The 21,149-nt window shown below is 36.9% G+C and overlaps 1 protein-coding gene across 1 annotated transcript in view; it reads right to left on the reverse strand.

The window, feature by feature from the left end:
* The window catches only part of BTBD9 (BTB (POZ) domain containing 9), a 124,588-nt gene that overhangs the window by 10,313 nt on the left and 93,126 nt on the right, over nt 1-21,149 (reverse strand). The window contains exon 9 of the mRNA XM_009880422.1: nt 14,957-15,064. Coding sequence (XP_009878724.1) covers nt 14,957-15,064 — 108 coding nt within the window. The remainder of the gene's footprint in view (nt 1-14,956; nt 15,065-21,149) is intronic.

Genomic DNA, 21,149 nt, shown 5'->3' on the forward strand with positions numbered 1-21,149 from the left:
CAGTGATTATAGCTGAACCCAAGTCCAAGCCAAAGATGTAAGATGAAAGAGAAAAGCTGTTACACGTAACTGACATTCATCAAGCTGTAATAACCATATCATATTCATATCATGGCTTGCTGTAGGCTAAGAATGTACATTTTGCGTGTGTACATTGTGTCTCCTCACATTCCAAAGTGACATACAACCTCCATTTTTTGTTCCTCACTCCAAGAAGAAAAGCAAAGCAGAGTTGGAAGCCGATGTGGAAATGAACAGCACACCCTGAAAATGTCAATGACCAGCAAGTAACCTCCATTTTGCTTTCTAATGCTTGTCTGCATATGCCTGGTTCAACAGCAAATGAGAAAACACTTTTTAGCTTAATTGCACGTGGACTTTTTCAACTGTGACTACTTTTTTTTTTTAAATTAAATACGGCATTCATTGTGATAGAATAGTGAGAAGATATTTGTAAAAGCAGGTGACAGGAAAAGGAAAGAAGAGCTCTGCTGTCTTTCCAGACATCACTCTGATGACTGTACTGATGTAAACAAGACAGCAAGTAACCAGCATGTGAAGCTGCCAAATAAAAAATTGCAGGCACACATAAGCAAGCCAACTGAGACTTGAGAAGTACCGCAGTATGTTCTGCATGATGTGTGTTACACCCCTTGCTTTATTAATGAATACCATACTAACATCTACTACGGAGCACCTACAAAATAAATGCAGAAGCGTGCACTAAAAATGCTGTAACAGTTTTTGTTATACAGACATTTTTCTTTATAAACTACCAAAAGGGTCTACAGCTCCCTTATAAATTGCCGATAAAAAACCATGTTTGACACCATAACAGCACTAAACAATAAAGTGAAGTAATACTCTCTCTCTTGTTAAAGCTGCAATTTAACATACTAATTCAGAGTGTCAGACCCATAAAGCACAGAAGTCAAATGGGGTAGCTGCTCAGCCGCCCCCTTTCCATCCAGCCTCCCAAGCCACTGAGGGGGAAGACAAAGCATGAGAAAGAAAATATTGTGAGGAATCAAAGGTCACCTACATTTTGGTTTTTAAATTAAAGTCAAATTAAGTGCAGTTCTACCCCTGGTCTACCTCAAAGTTTTTTTTTTAGAGACCGAAAACCGCGTTTTTATCTATTCTTTTAAGCACTTGCTTAAAAGATGGCCTGTCAAACGCGGTGCTTTTAAAGAAGTAAGGAAGGTACAAGCTAGAAGTAACAGCTTTCTCTCAGCAGCTCATGGAGACAAAAGCAAAACTCAGCTATTAATGCATCTTGGTTATATTTATGCTATAGTCCATTGACGAGGTAGCAAATATACTTTATCCAGTCTAATACGGAAAAAAAAACCACCCGAAAGGACTTGAAGTACTAATCGTAAAGGTAATGAAAACAGTGAAAAGAGAAATATAATGAAAGTCTAGAATAAATGTGAGAATAATAAATACTAAAAATAACAGATTGCAGTATTTGTTATGTAACGGCTTTACATATTGACAAGTAAAAATATACATTCCTACTTTCTGGGAAAACTCGCCTCAGAAGTTTTTATTCTAAATATACTTCCCATAAGGAACACATAATTTTGAAAGCTTCTGAACAAAATTTGTAGTTATTTCTGCCCTATGATTGGTCCCTCCCACCAATCCAGACAAATAAGAAAACTTTACTGAACTGCTAGAAACGTTTTATTGTATATGATTTCCTGAAGAAACCAAATCTGGGCTTGATAGAGCAGACCTATTAGAACAAAAATTCTGACATATCTGGTTTATACTGACTTTCTGACATCTTTATAAAGCTTCTAATGTAAACGACTCCGTATAGTAACCCCTGCTTTCGCAGCTTCAGTGCTGACGTTTTTGCTTGTTTAGAAAAAATATTACATAAAGAAAATGTTAAAATATAGTCAAATTGAGCAACAGTAAAACTGAACGTCGTAATTATTTTTCTAAGTGTACTAACCAATTTTCAAATATATTCGTGTGCCAATGTAGGCATCCAGTAGCATTTTTGTACTGCATAAGCTGTGTACTCATGTAATTTACCTTGCTTACACATTTTTTCAATTTCAACAGGCTGCCTTTCTGTACTTCCAGAAATAAAGTTTATATTTAAAAATCTTACACAAAATGAAACGATTAGCAGTTTTCTGGCAACTGTCTGGCAGAACGCCATGAGCAAAATTTCTACGCTGTGTCAAGAACTGTGCATGTAGTATGTACACACACATCCTTGGGGGATGGCAGTGGTGGCGGAGGGAGGCCATGAACTTAAGTAACTTGACCTATGAGTTCATCTTTCTTACATATTTTTGTGTATGCCAGAACACACAAGAAGAAGAAAGCAAGCACAATCCTAAAGGTTGAATTGGGTTTGCTGTGCTTACTCATTACCAATAGTGACTGCTCCTGATGTTCATGTAGATAGCAAAGATAGGAAAAGCCTCTCAACACATTAATGTGCCCAGTAATACAACTGGCGGGCTGCTTTGACCATTGAAGACTTCTTCCCCCCATAATCCTACAACAGATTGTAAGCTATTTTTGTTATACAACTTTTCATACAAATGGCATAGTCGATTAACAGCAAATATGAAAACAATATTTTTAGAGCTATGAGACAGAAACATGCTCCCTATTAATCAGTTCCTCTGTAGCATGTAGACTAACACTGTATTTATCGCACTTCTCTCAGATTCCTTTGGGTGTGATTTCATGGCCCACTCGTAAAAACTTCACATTTACAGCAACCACCCTTCTATTACTGTCGATAACATCTAATTGACATGTCAAACCTCCAAGGAATGTAGTAAATTGAACTACAGCCTCTAAGAAGAATGAAACAGTAAAAAAAGTAAATCAGCATGTGCCTCCTCATAACAGCAATACAAACATACTGAGCTTTGCTAAAGGAAGGGAGGAAACCTTAACCCTTTCCGCTACCCACAGTGAATTACCTATTAACCTCAAGGTCAGAAAACAAAGCCTTGTGACCTCAGACTGAAACTCATCTAGAAAAAAACCTGAACCCACATCCATGAATGCAGTAATTTTAGACATGAGACTAAAGTAAACTAAGACAGACAAAAATAATAAATACAACTTTTGCTTCTGTTACCATGTTACAGAACAGAGAAAATGTAGCTCCACTCCTACTAATTTCTGATAAACTAAATTTTAGCATTTAATTCAGAACTCTGTACCTTGAAAATTATATAGTCAAAGTAGAGAGAGATGAGTAAAAGTCATAAATACAATTTTAAAAACAGGGGAAACATGACTTGTGATAAAAGAGCATGAAAAACTCAGGCAACGCTTTTTGAAGTAGCAACCGAGGTAACAGGAAAAAGGCAGAATGACTTTAGAATTGTGAAGTGTATGAAACCTGTTAAGAAAGAAAAATTGGTTTGAAGGGACACCAGAAAAATAATGGAATGAAATTAGGTAATATGATGTTCAGTACTTGTATTGAGAAAAAAACCCCTCTTACTGTGGGAACTCGGTGTGATAGAGAAGCAAAGAGCAGAACAGAAGCAGCATCCCTTCAAGTACATGAAACAAACTGATGGAGCATTATTCTAAAAAATACACAACATACCACGTAGTGAAGAAACCGCCAAAGGATGAACCTAAAGATATAATAATTCTCCCGTTTTGCAAGTCATGGATATAATCTGCCTCCTGGTAAAAATATTACTGTGAATATATCAATGGCTTAATACTGCATATATCTCAATGCAGGATATTTGTAGCACTAAAGACCATACCTGGTTTTGCCAGCATAAGCAAGTGTGTGCTTTTCAGAGTTTTAATGAAATTAGTTCCTGAATCTCAACTATCTAATTAGGGCAAATCTCTAGATTTGATGCGTTAACATCTGATTGGCCTCCTGACTATAGAAGGAGATGTCAACAGTTGCTATATCTAACGGCTTTGCCTGTAAGAAAGGCCTACAGACAAAAGAGTAACTTATCATCCAGTTCAGGAACATTTGGTCATCTCCTATTCACTGGGTTATTAGAAGACCTTACACAACAATGAATTTTTAAGTAAACAAACATAACCACAAAAGAACAGTTCAGGTATTAGGCATTTATTTCTTATCTCAGGCAGATAAATGGGCCAGTTTCAAATGAGACATCTACAATTTGGATAACCTTTTTCTAGTAATTTATATTTATTTATAAAGGCGCTGAGAGTGTGCATGTGTGTGGGTGCCTGCACGCACGTGGGTATGTGCATGCAGGCACAGACATTTTCAAAAGAGAGAATATTACAACTCTATGAAGGCAATCCAATGAACTGCTAAAGGATTCTTCCATAATAAAGAAGCAGTAATTGGCACTGTTGAGTCTTTATCCAGAAGCTGCAAATTTGTTCCTGTGCTGATTGGAAAAAATAACCTTTGCTTAACAGGATGCAAGAGTGGAGAAGTATTCTCCCCCTAGCAAGAAAATTAGGATTTCTGTTACATTGAGCAGAATGGGCAATAGTTGGCGAAGACCTCTTAAGACGACAGGCTTTTCCAGAATTGCTTAATATTGTAGGTCAAACTGGGACCCAAATGTTTATGGGGGGGAATATTTAAGTATTCTTAGCCTGTATGAGCAACCAATCACAGAAGGAGGACAGTAGAATTTACAAATATCTGAGAGGGGCAAGATATACCAAGGTAAAGCTGAACAACAGAATAAAGTGAAAAGAGGAGTAAACCTACTAAGAGCAAGTTTTCTTACACTGTCAAAGAGCTTCTCCACGGCCAGTAACAGAAGGTCGAACAGGTTGTATATTTAAGTGAGGCTGACCACTGAAAACAATGGTGTTTGCTGTAAGATGGAGCAACAGCCAAGATTCTGACTACAATTTATAAGACAAAATTAATGTTTACTCATAACGCAAAATTTAATTCTGGCAAGGCATTATCTATAAGGTTTAAAAGACACAGTGATCATTTCCCAACATCTTCACATTTAGCCTGCATCTCCAAAGTAGGGATGTACTGATAAAATATGCAATGTGCGACTCGCCATCTTACTCCTCCTCTTTAATATTAAAAAGTGATCACGGTACAATCAAGCAAAATAAAGAAATGTAGTCATGCCATGACTCTCAAGGAATATATGCATTTCTTGTATCTCTACACTATAAGGAACACTTACAGACCCAGTTATGTTGCTGCAGAAATGGGCTGCTCAGGTATCCATTTCAGTGTCTCAAAATCTTACGTTCTTCAATCTCAGCAAGCATTTCCTTATAATTAATTATCTTCTTTTCAGGATTTTTTTTTCAGCATCCTTAAACTTTTCAGAAGGCATAAAGGTTTCACCTTTCACTAAAAAACACAGCGTTTATATAATCTGATTTCTTTTTTAGCCTGGCAGAGATGACAGATTAGATCAAGAAGAAAGGGTACAAAGAGGAGAAGACAAAGTTCTATGATTAATCTCAGGAAGAAGAGTATGTTGATCAGGTCTTGGAGCTTCAGCATCCAGGAGCGTCCCCCACCTACCATGTACACACCATATTTATCAACTTAATATTGGTTCTACAAAACCTAATTCCTTAAGACTGGTGATGTATTGTTAGCTGTTTTGGTGGCACAAGTTGAAAACAGGTATGGTACCATGTTCAAGTAAATGCAGAAGACAGTCAAGCGAAGATGAGGATAAGGATATTTTAAAACGGAACATAGGGAACATGCTCTCAGAAACAAGAAGTCTGAATACCTCTATAATCTGGTCCCTGGGCTCAGGGAAACACAATCAGTGTTTGTACAAATCTATCCTAACAACAAGCATTAAAGACAATATTGGAATAAGTAATATTATCTTGGATTCTGGTGCGTTCTTCCCTCCCACCCATCAACAAATATTCTGCCCACTAAGCAATACTGTGTCTCGGGGCGGGGGGAGAAAATGGACTGAGAACGTCAATGGACATTGAAGTGTATCCAAATCTACCCAATACATAAGTATGCCACAAAAAGCCTATGAAATGGTTGATGTGTTAGAATGACAGATTTACCATAAAACATCAAAGTGCATGTAAAGTAATTGGGGAAGCTCTAGAAACCGGGTTCTCAAACAAAATCTCAAATATGTGTGCAAGAAAGTCTTCACTCTATTGCTCAGAGGACAGTGAATGAGAAAAGTTGCTGTGTCAGAAAGGAAGGCAACGCTGAGCGCCATGCATGAAAATAATGCAAAGGACAAGTCTGATTATCCAAGCCATGACTTTGCATTGATAACTTCTAAACTAAACGTGGTCAATTTATACAAATTTGACAAATCAACTGTATGCTGGATGAATATATTTTTTAAAGTCACAGGCACCAAACAGCAGACAGGAAATCTATGGGAAGACCATGTCTCAGGCAGACAAATGACAGCAACAGCTTGTGAGGAAAGCACCACGGTATGACATCATGGCGATTTAAAAGACTTACAAGGTAGCACAAAATCAGTCATTCTGACAGCAGCTGGCCTTGCTCAGATTCAATTGGGGTAAGTAGATGCAAATATGAATATACAGACGAAAGAATGGCTAGGGCAGAATATGCAAGAATGTGTTCAGCAGCCAGAAACCAGACAGACTGAATCCCATCCACTTTCACAATATGGAAAACCTCTACCTGGTCAAACCAAAGACACTTTAAGCATATCAACCCAGAAAGTAAGACAATCAGAAAAAGAATAAATAAATTAAAAATGTCTGGATATCAGAAATATATTTGGGGGTTGATAAAACAATGAAGGCAGCCTCTCTCTCCTTCAGTACTGTCTTTTCTCTCTTCAAAGCAGAAGGAAAATACATTTACTGAAAACCCCTCCTGTGTCTAGAGCTTACAGAAGAAGCAGTGGTTATCTGTAAAGAGAAAGCACTAGCTTGTACTTAAAATGCAATCTCTTGTAATAAGAATAACTTGAAAGTTTGCTATTATATCACAGAAGCTTTAGAAAGTCATCTGGCAAGAATCAAAAAGGCAAAGCCATGGGGAAGTTTAATTTCTATTGACACTTCAATGTAATAATAAATAATAATAATTAAAAAGTAATAAAGAATTATAATAATTCATGTAAGGAAATGAATGTTTGCTTTTTCATTTTAAAAAGAAGACTATGCAACCGATATTTTACACATACTTAATTATCACTATGTATTTTGAAAAAAATTCTAAACCAGAGTGCTCACAAATGCATTCAACTGAATTTTTTTACCATGAAAGGTCAATAGAAACTTCCTGTTATTTATCCAAGAGAAGTAGAAAACCAGGGCTTACTGTAAAGCATGATCAACAGAATAGAAGAAGTCGATTATTCGCTCCTGGAAGAGTAAGGCATATTCATTTCTTCAGGATTTATGTTATTGTTTGAACCATTTCAAAAAAATGACCCAAAAACCCAACAACCAAAAAACCAGTTAAAGTGAAAAGAGATTCAGTAACATACAAACCAAGTTACACATTCCTGGAGAACACTGGGGGTTGGGAGAACTCTCTAGGATTTCACTTTTGAAGGCTTAGAGTTTAAAGTCCTCTCTTATTCTCTCCTACCCAGAAAAGAACAATTGTAATTCAGTTTCATCAGCACAGCTTGACCCTTCATGGAGTTTTTCTTTTATAAAGCTATTTGTGTATATTAATGATACACTTTGGGATACTTATTATTTCAAGTTTCCTTTCCCCCTCCTCACCACAATTTTTTTTTTCTAGATGATATATTACAAAGTAATAAAACATACATCTATTTATATTGTTAGCTTGACAATTTTTACAGGCCTCCAAAGCAACATTCAAGTTGTTGATGGCGTGGGAGAAAAATCCAATATCTAAAAGAAACAGATAGTGATACTATGGGTATTATTTCGAATTGCTTATTTCCTCTGAGGGAGGACTGAGCTAACATCCAAATTGATGTCAGAGTTACTGGGATGTTTTCTCCACTCTCCTCACAGCAGCCTGCAAGGAGAGGAGCTGAGAACACGCCAGTCACAAGGCAAAGTGGAGCAAAGCAAAACTTTAACACGTATGTCACATGCAGAGCTGCATAAGTGTATGGCAAAACATTCAAGAGAAACTAAGACACCGCAGTTTGCAACTCCTTGCTGCTCTGCTCAGGGCTCGTTCAACAGATCCGTGCAAATTTGTGGCTGAAAAGCAACCACAAGGAACTGAAGGTAGAAGTGGAAAAAAGAAAAGACAAATGAACAACCTGAAAACCTTCTTGTGATCCTGAATCACCGCTAAGAAACATAACTTAAAAGAAGTTAGATCTTTTTTTCAATCAGACTAGACTCAGCTAAAGTAAAAGCCAGCAAATGAAATGTTAGACGCAGAGTTTTCACACTTCTGAGAGGCTCCTAAAGCTCTGAAATGGAATACAACTCTGGTTTCTCTCTGTGAAATCTTAATTCTTCGTGCTTAATAAGGCAGGTCTGTGAAGCTGGAGCCTCTTTCTTCTTTTGCTTTATTAGAATCTTTCAAAATGTGAGCATATAAACACAAGGAAAAACACGTACTTCAATGCCTCTATCGTTCAGGGCTTTTAAGCTCAATAATTACACAAAACGACCCTTTATATCTGTCTGACTTGCTCCAGTAGGCATTACTAGTGGCATAATGAACAGATTAATGAGAACCCTCAGTTTATTTTTGTGAAGTGAGACTTGAAATTGAGCTTAACAATGTAGCAATTTCCCAGACATCTCGCCTGAATATATTTCATCTTTGTATCGTATGAATGTGGCTACACTGAGTTCAGCAACCCTGGAGGAGGCATTTGGATTTCAGAGTTGCTGTGAAATTTGCTTCATGTAAAATAGGATGAACCGTGGTCACAATATACTCCATTTCACAGAAGAGGTACAAGAAGAGGTACAAGTTTTGCTGTGAAATTAACTTCATGTAAAATAGCACGAAGTGTGGTGAAAATACCCTGTTTAACACAACATGTACAAGGAGCAGTTCCTTTTATCCTGTTCCTTAGGAGCTCAGGCATGAGACAGAATTAAGGATTATACAAAAATTAGGAAAAACGTTATTTTCTCATTCTAGGTATGACAAGATAGTAGATGCATGCAATACTGATGGGAAGCAACAGAAAAAGCGATGTGAGCATACAGGCAGTTGGAAAGAAAAGAGAGCTGAGAATGTTCAAGGTGTTTTATTATGAGAGAAAACAGTCCTATGAAAGCGGTTAAGGAGAAGAATGATGGATGAAAACAGGTGCAAGGGAATTCTAGAGATCGGATCATAGAGTGGAGGAACTAGAGGAGGTTAGGAGGAAAAAAAAAAAGCTGCTATGTTTGTGGCTAAATGTAAGGAACTATACATACGAGTAAGTATCATGCCATGTTCAGTTACAAGGAAAAGTATTCACACACTTCAAATATTATCTCTATAGCAAAAGAAATAACCACATCATGGCAGAGCTTAGCCTGGTTTCACAAAAGTATACCCAGAACAAAGAAATCCAAAGTTGAGTTTGCCAGTAACATTCTGTATAGCAGAAGTATTTTCTCACTTGAAGTCCTTAGACAACACGGAAAACACTCTTCTGTACATCTGAACTTGGTTTAGAACCGTTAAGTGCATGACCATGATTGCTCTAGGTGTTCTTTACCTGTGATTTATTATCAAAGGAAATACAGCAGTGCCTGAAAACTGGAAATGCACACAGTACATCATATGATAGAAATATGAAACACTAGACAAAAGCAGTAAACCTTAAAGTTAGTAGTTATTATATAATAAAAGATAATGAGCAATGGAAACGTGAAATTAAGTTTGGAAGTTTTTAAACATTTGTCATAACAGCAGTATACTCTAAATAAAAAAGAGTCCAGCGGCAGGGGGAGGAAGGGGGAATATAATACAATATGTTATAAACCTTCTGAAAATGAAGTCATGCCCTCCACAGGAAAATTATAAAATTGTCCCAAAGCAGCCATACAGAGAGTTGATACCAATTGCCTTAGAACTGCCCATCAATAAACAATATTCATCACCTCTCAAATTCTATCAGAGTATTAGATCCTTTTTTCCGCTGGCAATGGGCTAGATCCATTTCACAACAACTACACAAGAGAACTTTCAAGAATGATACTGAGTTGATAATCCTCATGATAGCCTGTTTCATATTTGTCTTCACAGGTTGTTTTTTTTTATCAAAAGTGCCATTAACTCTGAGGTCTGACTCCTACTGGCCTTTGGTACCTTCTGTTTTTCATCTGACTTTTAGACTTTTGTCAGCAAATTCTTCTAACAAGTGCAGGTTCAACACTAACGCTCAAAACCACTTATCATAAATGTTTTAAAAAATAGAACAGGACATGACTGTTTTTCATTACTGTCATACTGTGTAGAGAAAAACAGCTTATTGTGGAAAAGAAAAAAAAAAAATAGCCTCCACAGAGCATTAGAAAATTGACAATTACACAACCAGTATGCATTAATTGGCTTCCACTTAGGGAAGGTATGCAAGCTTCCCCTATGAAGACAGACATCAAATTTTTGTCTTCAGGCTTTTGAAACTGGGAGAAGAGGAGGTTAGGAGTAGCCTGTCAGTTCCCAGCTGTGTAAATTATTAATTTACACAAAATACTACATTAAAAATACCATTAAAACAACTCAAAGCAGCATACTGATAGTTTAAAGGGGAAGTTCATGCTTCAGTAGACTGCCAAAACTAATATATGCTATTTAAGCATAATCTAATTTTCTTTCTCATCCTTTTGTTTGCCACTTACTGTTCATCAAAGGTGTCTGTTGAGGTCTGTGCTACCTTTATGGTTCATCCTACCCCTTGTGCCAGAGATTCAGCAAAATGATTTGGAGACCTCACAGGACATTTGCAAGACAGCACGCTAATGACTTACACAAAGGATTGTACCTCCACAGAAAGACTGGGTAGACAGAAAGCCAGGCAGCAAACAGCAAAGGAAACAACTCTCATCCGCATGTCTTTGAAGACAGGAAAGTGAACAGAGACTATAACTAGCAAAGTAAATTTTCTCATTGCAAGGATTCCGTCTCTTCCAATGTGGGTCCCTGTGAAATTTTCCCAAGTTTTAACCCCATCCACTTTCATTTGCTGCTGCAGCATATCATACACAGAAAAGCAAGCGAGTTATTTTTCTAAAGTCTCTTGCAGTATATTAAATGCAGAACCAATGCCAGAAAGGGTAAACCCAGGATTTCAAGACCTTATCGACCACTTAGACTGAGTTCACATCTCCAAAATCTCTAAGAGAAATTTGGAATATACTTTTTGGAAAGAATTCCTATTTCAGCTTCACACAAATACACATAGAACATTTCTTAGTTGACTGTTACTCTGAGAGGTACTTGTAATCACAACAACATAAACAAAATCAAACATAAACAGGCAATCATAAACCCATGTAAGGATGTACCTACTTCTCATTTTCTTAGACAAAGACACGTAAGCCTAAGTGATGACAATTTTTATACCAATGTAGGATTAGTCCTCTTCGGGCTGGAATGTCCAAGCATTCATCAAAAAATTTGACCACATTAGCAAAAGATTTGTTTCCTTTCTTCCAGGTGAGAGAGGGGTGCGGCATTCACAAATTGCTAAATGCAGTAATCTTTAACTGTCTGCCTAAACCTGATGATGAGTCAAACCCAGGCACAGTGCATGAGTTTGATTCTTGCTTTTCCTTGGGAAATGTATGAATCACCTGACTAAGAGGCATTTAGAAGCAGACTTCTCTCCGTTGGAGGTGTGCTGTTTGCATAAAATACCAAGGTGTTCAAGGTATTCCTGGTAAGGGGAAGGACCGGGGGGGGGGGGGGAGTGGGAGGGGAATAAAACATCTCTTGCATCCAGCAGGAAAAAAAAAAGCAGGAATATCTTTACCATTATACTATGACCGTAAAGCAGACAAATTGTATCACCTCTGCCTCACTACAGCATCTGCTAATTTTGGTTAAAATTCAACTCTTCATCTCCTCTGTTTGTTGTTGTTAAAATTACATAAAGTGAAACTCATTTGTTTTCATGGCAAAAAATCCACGTCTTCAATTTGTTTTGAGATGTATTTTTTTTTAAAAAAAACAACTTATAGAAACTAAATCAAAAAGTCAGTTCTTCACATATTCCTACCAGTGACCGGTTCAATTTTTGCTTCTTCATTAAGATGTTTCCATGACCATATTGAAATCTTGCCCAACAATTTTAAATAAAGGCCTTCATTCAATGCGTGAGTCACTGAACGGTGATGTCTATTCCGTTCTATATTCAACAGATTTTGAGTGCCAAGAGTATGGCTTTTCAGGTCATAGTACCACATTTCAATATTTTTCAGTAAAATAAAAGTGGTCCAGCTCTGACAGTATGCAATTACGATCCTCTTTACAGACCAGTTCTAAGACTTGTAGCATTTGACATTTATATAGTATTTTATATATTTATTTACATATTTAATATATAAATATAAAATATATAGATATATTACTGTGTATATTTATTTTTCTATATTATACATACACATATTATGTAGTATTTAGAGTTACCAACATGCCATTACAATCAAAGCAATTTTCGAGCTGAAGTTACTTCACCATTTCTGCAAATCCTACTTGAAAAGCAAATTAAACATATTTAAAGGGTTTTCTTTTCATTGGTGGGGTGACCGTAAGAAAAACCCATCCAATTTGCTGATCATAAAAGGCAAGAGATTGAAATTCAACATGAAAAAAGTCTGTCAAATGCAAAGAAATCACCTGAAAATTGATGAGGGTGTGGGGACCACACACCTTTCAACTTATCTCAGTCATAGATCATACAGTATTTAAGCATGACTGCAGACGTTAGAAAACCTCCAGAGATAAGTAAGATTTTTCAAATTGATGCTCTTTGTTTACAACTTTCTAGTCTTTGTTAAATTTAGTTGTTCTGGAGTCCACTGAGCTTTTGTAATTGTAAGCTTCAGGACCAGGTCTTTGTATTTGTTTAGAGCAGATAGTTGCAGACAGTGCTAGAACACTGTAAGTCTGTAGACTTCAAGATTAAAGTCTGGGATTTTGCTGGCTGAATGCATGCCTCTCAGAGGAAGAAGTGAGGTAAAATACAATTCTCTGATCCACATGAAAATAGTTCCCGCAGCCACAGCTTTGGGAACTTCCAGAGCACCTATGTTTTGAATCAAAAGTATCCCACGAGAAGGCGGCTATCTCTGTTTCAGGGATTCACCTACACTTGTCCAAGGTGCAGGCTTTAAAAAAAAACCCAAACAAACCCAAAACCAACTGTGGTTTGAACACGGTGACTAGGTACTTGAACTGGGCCGTCAACCTACTGTTCCACCTGCGCTGTGAATACTTAAGCAAGTGGTTCTTTTTACTGTTATAGGCTATTAGTATCAAAATGCACAAGGAAAAAGTGGAAAAAGTGCAAAAAGATTCTGATTCTGAGTCTCTCTCTGTCTTTTGTGGTTTTAGCCTTTTAGTGCTCCCACTGCTGGAGGCAGACAAAAAGATGAATTTTATCTATTATGCTGAGGTGCCTTTGAGAATGAGGAAATCTCCTTTACTCCTTCTCCAGACCTGCAGGCAGAACACAGGTTTTCTGCTCATCAATCCCCTGCCCTTTACAGACAGTGAAAGGATGTCAAGTTGTTCTTCACCAACATTTCTAGACTGCATTGTAACATGTCTGAATTGCACTATTTGCTAAGAGATGGAATATAAGCTTAAGGAAAATGTGTATCAGCAGTGTTGCTAGAAAGGACCGAATAACTCTCTTGCCTGACGTGACAAACTGAGATACATCTCTGAATTTGTAAAATCAATTTTGGTTTGGTTGGCACAAATACAGGGTGGGTGGGGCTGTCCCTGTATGAGCTGATGACTTCAATTTTGTCCCAGGAAAGAAAGCATATCTTATGGAAAGCTGACTTGGGGAAAAGGAGGGAAATAAGATTTTTGTAAGTCTGAGCTTCCCTGGGGATCAGTCAGGAGATCATGTCTGATGAATATTGACTGAATGCTGAGCATACCTGGCTTCTGGATATGTAACGTATAAATTTGCAGCCTGTATTTTCAGTCCCATGACAAGCATCCGGTTGATTCTTTACTTGGAATTAGAACTATGAAATGGTTTACAAAGGCTATCAACACTGAATTACTCTTCCATACCAGAAGAACGCATTTTATCAGCAGAACAAATAATTACAGAAAAGCCCATGGAGGGTATACATGTGGAGAGTATTAATGCCCAATTTCTCCTCACTGAAGTATACAAATTAAAATGAAACAGGTTTTCTCTCTTTTTCATCTCTTTTAAAGAAGCATGTTTTTTCTATGGAAGGGTCCTGTTCAAAAGCACAGAGGTCAGTGCATATAGTTGAGGTACTCTACTACTGAACAAAGTCAAGCTGGTAACTGGTTGATCTGTTACAGTTTGGTCCCTACCCTCACTCCCCCCATCCCCTTCAAATATCATACAACGCTTTTATGTGCTTTGATAAGGGTAAAATGCATTTGATTAAGAAAATCCTTTACCAAGCACACTCTCTTTCCTCTCCTACGATGTTTCTCAAGTAGGGGTGATTTGACACCAGGGTCACAATAAACACATGAACTCTGGAGAAACATGGTTTAGCTTTCAGCGATTACAAAACTAAGGGTATGGTAGGCAGAATGCTCCTGAGAATGAACATGCAAACTCATTGTTTGAAGATCCAGTACTGATGTGGATCTTCAGAACTTGATTCTGGTTTGACAGACTAGATATTCAGCCACATTAGAAGCTGCTACGTCCTAACGTTGTATTTACAAGGGTCTAGAGTTCGTAATCTATAGGTTATGTAATGACAACCTTTTCCCAGTCAAAAAGTTACCTGTGTAAGTACTGAACAAAAGGATTAAAAAAAAAAAAAAAAGTTTTCCAGTTCTGACTCTGTGCAAATAAGTGGAAAAAATTGAACTCACTTGCAGGAAGTTTTTGTGCGATCCGCCACCATAGTCCACTGCTGCTGATTCGTTGAAACCTCAATGTAGTAGCTGTAGCTCCGATCATCACAGTCCCAAAGTAGCAACCTAAGTGTGAAGAAATTGTTGAGTGATAAGTAAAAAAAATATTAAACCAAGCTGTCTAAGTTTTCCAGTCCTTCATTTCCTCCTCTCAATCCTTTTTAAATTTAGCTGTTTCTTTTGGAAGGTGCCTCTAACACACAACGAAGTCTTTACTGTTTCTGTCACTCAAACTTGAGTGTCTCTATTCTTACTGTCCTAAAGCCAGTAACAGACTTACAGGCTTATAATAACCACCTTACTAACAGTAATCTATTACGCTCATCCAATTACTTTTAATTTATTTGAAAGTCAACGAAAGAACTAATTTATTTAGCATGTGGCATTGCCTGCTTTAAACCTGGGACCTGTCTGGAAAGGTCTGTTTAAAAAGGGAAAAGAAAAAAGATTCTGGCGATTAAAAAGATTGCACTGTCTTAACTGTATTCTCTTTTTTTTTTTTGGTGAATGTTTCAGAAATATTTTTTAAAAAAGCAAACAGGAAAATGGGAATTCCCAGTCCTCATTCATCATAGTATGAGGAAAAAGGCACTGAATTGTTGACCAAACCAAAAAAAACAAAACAGAAGAAGAAAAAAAGGAGAAAATAGAGGTCTCATGTGCTCATTCCGTACTCATTCTAATGAACACGCAGCTCTTCAGGAAGAGCACTAAACGTATTGAACAGCCTTCAATTTCCATACCTGTCTCACAGAGAGGAAGATCTAAAGCATCAGGAATGGGATTTAACTTAAGTATATCATTCTCAAAAAACATCTGGCAAATGCTGTATCGTCTCTACTCCTTCTCTTTATATGGGGATTATCTTCCTGTTCTAAGAGATACTTGAAACCTCGACATCATTCCTCAATTTCATTTTATTTCTAAGGTTATGAATTCACCACAACCAAGAACCTTGCCCCTGTTCTCCTCTCCCCCTCACTTGATGGGTTTGAGATATGTGCACATAAGAAAAATAGCCAGCACAGAACGCCTTCTTTAGCAAAAACTACAAAAAATTATATCCAGCATGTTTGTGAACCAATATGGAGTATCCTTTTTTCCAATGAAGCATCTGCAAATGACAAGAAGGTATTTACAGACCTTAAAGGGGCAATGCACTGGCCAGAACAGAGGCAAACACTTCTGCCATTTCTTCTTTAGAAGTAGTTAAATGTTGTCCATATTTTGACTAATAGATTTATTTTTCCCTACAAAACATTTTACAAAAAAACATTGGCTGGTGTCATTCCACTGATTAGCAGGGTACAGTTTAGAAAAAGTAACTGCCGTTCTTACTGTTTTCATAGAAACTCAATGGCAAATGGGATATCAAAAACAAAATTTCAAAAATCTTTTCTATTTGAGTTCGAGGTGTCTGGAGGCAGTTTTTGAATTGCAATATTCTAAGTGAACAACCCACATTGTGTCTGTCATGGAAAACTATGTTTTGCTGATTTTGTTTTAGTCTTATTCTCTGAACTCTTACTCAATACACCAATGGAAAAGAAATACTCTACTGCAATATATTGGCTGTTACCAACTACTGCTGTCTCTTGATCCTCAGGTTCTTGTCAGTTTGTCGACACTTACTAGGATTACTGCTTAAAGCTGGCTATTTGTTACAGAAGCAAATTAAACTGCTGTAGTCAAATAACCAAAGCACAGCTAGCTGTCCAAAATAGCTACAACTGCAATGATGACCTAGATGATCATCGTAGGTCTCCTCCAACTGAAATACTCTATTCTATTCTATATGAGAATCACTACAGCAATGCGTACAGAGAATTGTGAAAGCCAGGTAATACAGCTAACCTGGGTTCTTTCTCCAGCTGCGAGGAAGAATTTCCACAGATCCATGTTTTTCAAAGTGCAATAGGTAAGAATCCATTGATTGTCAATGAAAATAGCCAAGACATATATGAAACGAAAAGGAACCTGTGCCACACTACAGACTTTCCCAAGCATAGAGCTTCAAGCTGTCTCTCTTTAATCATCTTTCGGAAGAGTGCCCAAGTTTTATATTATAAATTCCTTTCTTCCAGTTCAGAAAGTCCTTCTTGCTTTCAGCTGCTACCTCTGCTGGGAGGAATATAACTGCAGAAATCATTGCTCACTTTTAACACTTAAAAAAACAATACTGCTAGAGGGGGAAGATGACCTAGCCAGTCGCCAAATGCAGAATCCTTCCTCTGTCTGCTGTCCCAAGCAGAAGCTGGACTGTCTTCAGATTTTGGTTGCTAAGGACAAGTGTGCCTGTATCTTTGCCCTAAAAAAACCAGTGCAATTGCCTTCTTAAATAAAAAATAGAGTTTAGCTCTTTATGTCCTGCTTTGGAAACCCAGCATTCAAAGTGGAATCGGGTCTACTGGACAAGCAGATTTAAAATAAACTCCCTAGATGCTCTCAACTGAACCCAGCTCATTAATATTATAAAAAATTAAAAGCTATCAAAATAGCTTTAAGAAGCTAAAGTAAAACACTCTTAACAGAATCATTTTAGCACATATTAATACTGCCTATTTGCAAAACAAAAAATTCAGACCTGGCGTAGTAAAAAAATAAAAATAGTTGCCTATGGCATGATGAAAGACTTAAAAATCCCCCCATACCTCAAAACAAACCCACCCAACTCCAACCCCTCTGCCCCTGCTTCATCAGATCCTCCCCATTCTGCTTCTCTATAGCTTGAAGGTCTCCAAATACTGGAGACTGAATGAAATGCACTTTTCTCTTAAAAAAAAAAAAGTAAAAAAAGTTTATGGATTAAAATCCAGGATTTGGTAACCACTAATAATCAACAGATCCTGAATTGATTTAACATCTATATTTAAACCAAGTCTACTAAATAATAAAAAGAGGGAAAAGCAAAAACATATGTAAATTTCTTTTCTTTTTAAAAGGCTATTAAAATGTAGCTAATTATGCTTTTCAACAGGATCCTTTTCATCATGGGGGCTCTGTGTTGTTTCCTTGATCCGTGTTTTCAAAGCTATGATCAAGAGTTTCAGTATCAGAAGCACACTGGTGACTGTAATTTCAACTAACAATACTGTGATTAAAACACAACTGGCTCGGCTTTAGAGCAAAAGGCTAACAGGACATATGTATTCCTTTTAAGAATGTGCATAATTGCTGCCTCCCAAAACAACCTAGTCAAAGTTAAATAGGTTTAAAAAAGCATATGGCTTGGAATTATTACAAACCAAACAATGTGATGAATTAAAGTTGGCAGAATCTTTCCCGAAGTGGCTTAGCATGAATACTAAATGTAGATTTTTGTTTCTTTGGGACTTGTGAAAGAAAATAAGAACTTGTTTCTTCACCTTCCTGCAGCAGTTTTTTTAGGAGAGACTGGGGAGGGAGACTGACAACAGAACCTATTTGGAATTTATTCTGCATGAAATGCCTTTCCGGATAAGTAGCAAAAAACTTTCAGGTGATTACATGAATATTCACCAGTGCACACTGGGCACAAGGGCCACTTTTTATGCCTGGTACCGTAATATTTGAAACACATTCCAGGCAAACCACCAGGCTAAACTTTTGTAGAGAAGCTACATTTTGCCAAGATGGATATTAAATGACAGGAAAGAGAACATTGCACTTAAAAAGTCAGAAGTATACTCATTGGCAATGCATCTGTTTATAACAAAATTGCCTATGTTCCTCGGACTTTCCATATGAGAATAAAATGCTAAATTAGCTCTTGTTACTAAATCTTACCCTCAGGATTGAGAAGGAAAAATGAAATGAAGCTTTATCCAGCTCACTCCCTGCAACATGGTGAGATTTAAACATATTTCTCATATGCTACTTCTTTGGGTATCTAAAGTCTAAGCCTGTTAATCATTTAATTTGGTACTGTTTATATCACATGTTGAAAATACCTCATTTTACAAAATAAAAGCTTTTCAAATCTAAGTAAAATTTCATATTGCAGGTGTGGGAACCTGATGATACTGGCTACATGTTACATCAAAAGATGCTGCAGAACTTTTTTAAACAGTATTTCCCTAAATGTCACGTGTTTCCCTATGATTGATTGTTCTGCATTTATACATGCTTTTTGTGTTGTCTCTGCTTGCTTTTATTCCTAGATTTCTGAAAAAGATTGGCACTGTTTAGTTCAGACTGCATTATAACTACATATACTCAAGGTGTTAACAGAGTACCAAACAATAATAGTTGTGCACCTGACAGGATGATACCCGCTTCCTGAATACTATAAAGTCAGTAGTTGCCACATATATTATAAATGATAGTACTGTGTTCATAAGCTACCTGCAGACTTGGAGAAACCCAAAACACAGAAATTAAGACAAAAGGTAGTGACACTTGTTGACAGATGAGGAAAAAGAAAGAAAACCCCAAACTGTACAGAAAGACTATTTCTATACAATTGTTTTTGCATTTTTGTCTCTAGTTGTCTACATGCCCTGTCATTTTCTACAGATATTTATGTTTCAGTAGTTATCCTGCACGAAACCAATCTTTCTTTAGGATCCTACAAAGGAGACAAAACTCTCGCATATCTGCTATGTGCTTATCATCTATTCTGAGTTATGATTTCATTCTCAAGTCAGGCAAGCACAGAAAATGAGCAGCAAAGAAAGAAAAACTTCATAAGCAGAAATGGTATGGAAAATTAGAAAGCATAAGAAATGTAGATGATGGTGGTACAAGCAAACAGAAAACACATTAAAGCTAATTGATACTGTTTGTTAATTTAAGAATTACTTTGAATATGAAAAGCAAAACAGTCTTCAAATAGATTAAACTGGGATAAGCGGTTAATCCACTTTTACAAAGATGCAAAATATTTCTATTTATTTTAACATGAAACTCACTATGGTACAGAAGAATTCTGTCTCACTCCACCGCATACACTATAACAAATCCTGTTCTATCTTTTTTTGTTTTTTGTTTTCTTTTGTTTTTGGAAATTCATGGAAAAAAAACCCCAACTATGAAGTTATCAGCCAAAGATTGTAGCATAATAGTCTTATATTTCTATTCCAGATAAATGCAGGGAAAGTTAGACAGAGAGCTATTATAATATGTCAGTCTTTTCCATATTAAAGTTTTAGCCATATAAAAGTTAAATTATATTTACTGTGTTAAACACACCAATTGCTGTCTTTCTGTTCCTAGTTAAATAGAATAGTCTTTCTGTCATTGATAAGGGCCTTTTCAGAGAGGAAAAATAGCAAGGTTATTTTCTGTCCAGACAGGCAACAATGTGGAAAAACTACCTAATGTAACATATTTTCTCTGTTAACTATTCCAAGTATCTTGTAAGCTGTCCCACGTCGGAGTCTTAATAAAAGAAAAAAACTCTTAAATCAAAAAATGTTTTAATTTCTATAATCTAAAAGACAGTACTTAGTTACACTTATTCCAAAATAAAATGTTTTCCAGGTATTTTCTAGTAGAAAATACTATTGAGCACAGATGACCATTACATCTGTTTCAGAATTTCTGAGTAAATTTTGACGTGGAATTCAAGAGTTCCAAATTTCTATACAAATACCTGAAGAAATATTCGATATTAATAAGGTTTCAATATGGTCTCTCATAGCACCCCTGTATCCAAGTTGGGATGTTACAGTTTAGATGGGTAGACTACAACATGGGTAAAAATTGGCTCGATTGTTTAGTTCAACAGGTAGTGGTTAACAGCTCATCATCCACCCAGAAACTGGATGCAAAAGGGAGTTCCTCCAGTCTGTTCCTATTCTGTTTAATATCTTTATCAACAACCTGGACAAGGAGGTGGAATAAGTCCTCATCAAGCTTGCAGATGACAGCACACCGCGGGGTGCAATCGATACACTTGAGAGTACGGCTGCCATTCAGAAGGACTGGCTGCCAGCCTTTGGGAAGACTAAGGACACGGGCTAAAAATAATCTCATGAAATTCAACATGATCAAAAGCAAAATCTGGTACCTAATACAGACTAATCCAATGCAGTAGTAAATGATACAGTCTGATTGGCTGTGCTAAAAAGGACATGGGAGTCATACTGAACAGAAGATGCCATTAGTCGCCCATGTGCCTTCTCAGTAACGAAGGCTAGCAGCATATGGAGCTGCAACAACAGGAACTGAG

Source organism: Charadrius vociferus, unplaced genomic scaffold (assembly GCF_000708025.1).
Source record: "Charadrius vociferus isolate BGI_N301 unplaced genomic scaffold, ASM70802v2 scaffold62, whole genome shotgun sequence".
In the NCBI taxonomy this organism is placed as follows: domain Eukaryota; kingdom Metazoa; phylum Chordata; class Aves; order Charadriiformes; family Charadriidae; genus Charadrius; species Charadrius vociferus.